The sequence below is a fragment of the Chaetura pelagica genome, unplaced genomic scaffold (genome assembly GCF_000747805.2).
Source record: "Chaetura pelagica isolate M959 unplaced genomic scaffold, ChaPel_1.0 scaffold2726, whole genome shotgun sequence".
Lineage (NCBI taxonomy): Eukaryota > Metazoa > Chordata > Aves > Apodiformes > Apodidae > Chaetura > Chaetura pelagica.
In genome coordinates, this window is record NW_009953562.1 from 23,194 (window position 1) to 23,784 (window position 591).

The 591-nt window shown below is 59.6% G+C and overlaps 1 protein-coding gene across 1 annotated transcript in view; it reads right to left on the reverse strand.

Annotated features, from left to right (window-relative positions):
- The window catches only part of LOC104390383 (chromosome unknown open reading frame, human C19orf47), a 17,361-nt gene extending 16,907 nt beyond the window's left edge, over positions 1-454 (reverse strand). Inside the window, exon 1 of the mRNA XM_009999496.1 lies at positions 357-454. Within this exon, the coding sequence (XP_009997798.1) occupies positions 357-454 (98 nt within the window). The remainder of the gene's footprint in view (positions 1-356) is intronic.
- Between the last annotated feature and the right edge of the window lie 137 nt (positions 455-591).

The following is a 591-nucleotide window of genomic DNA, read 5'->3' on the forward strand; positions in this document are numbered from 1 at the left end:
GCTGAGGGACTCGGGGTCCGCCCTGAACATCTCCTGGGGGACAGAGAAGGAGGTTGGATCCGTGGGCTGGGGGGCCTGGATCCCATGGGCTGGGGGGGGCCTGGATCCCATGGGCTGGGGGGCCTGGATCCACGGGCTGGGGGTTGGACTTGATGACCTTGACGGTCTTTTCCCACCTTAAGAATCCATGATTCTATGGAATGTGGTGCTGGATGAACCAAAGGAGTTGGATCCACCCTGGGAGGGTTGGGTCCATCCTAGGAAACTTGTGTCTATGCTGAGAGGGTTGGATCCATCTTGGGAAGGTTGGATCCACCCTGGGATTCTGGCTGGACCCATCCCTGCTCCCCACCTGCCTGTAGGCGACCTTGGCGTGTTTGAGGATGGCGATGACGTCCCCGACCACCGTGATCCCCAGCTCGTTCATCAGCTCCTTGTTCAGATCCAGCAACATGTTCTTCTGGATCCTGGCACCAGGGACCAACTCACTTAACGAGCTCTGCCCTCGTTAGGACCCGGCCCTTAATTAAGCCTTGAGCAAAGGGAGCAAGAAACCCCCCCACCCTGACCTCAGGCAGCCCCACCCCCCCA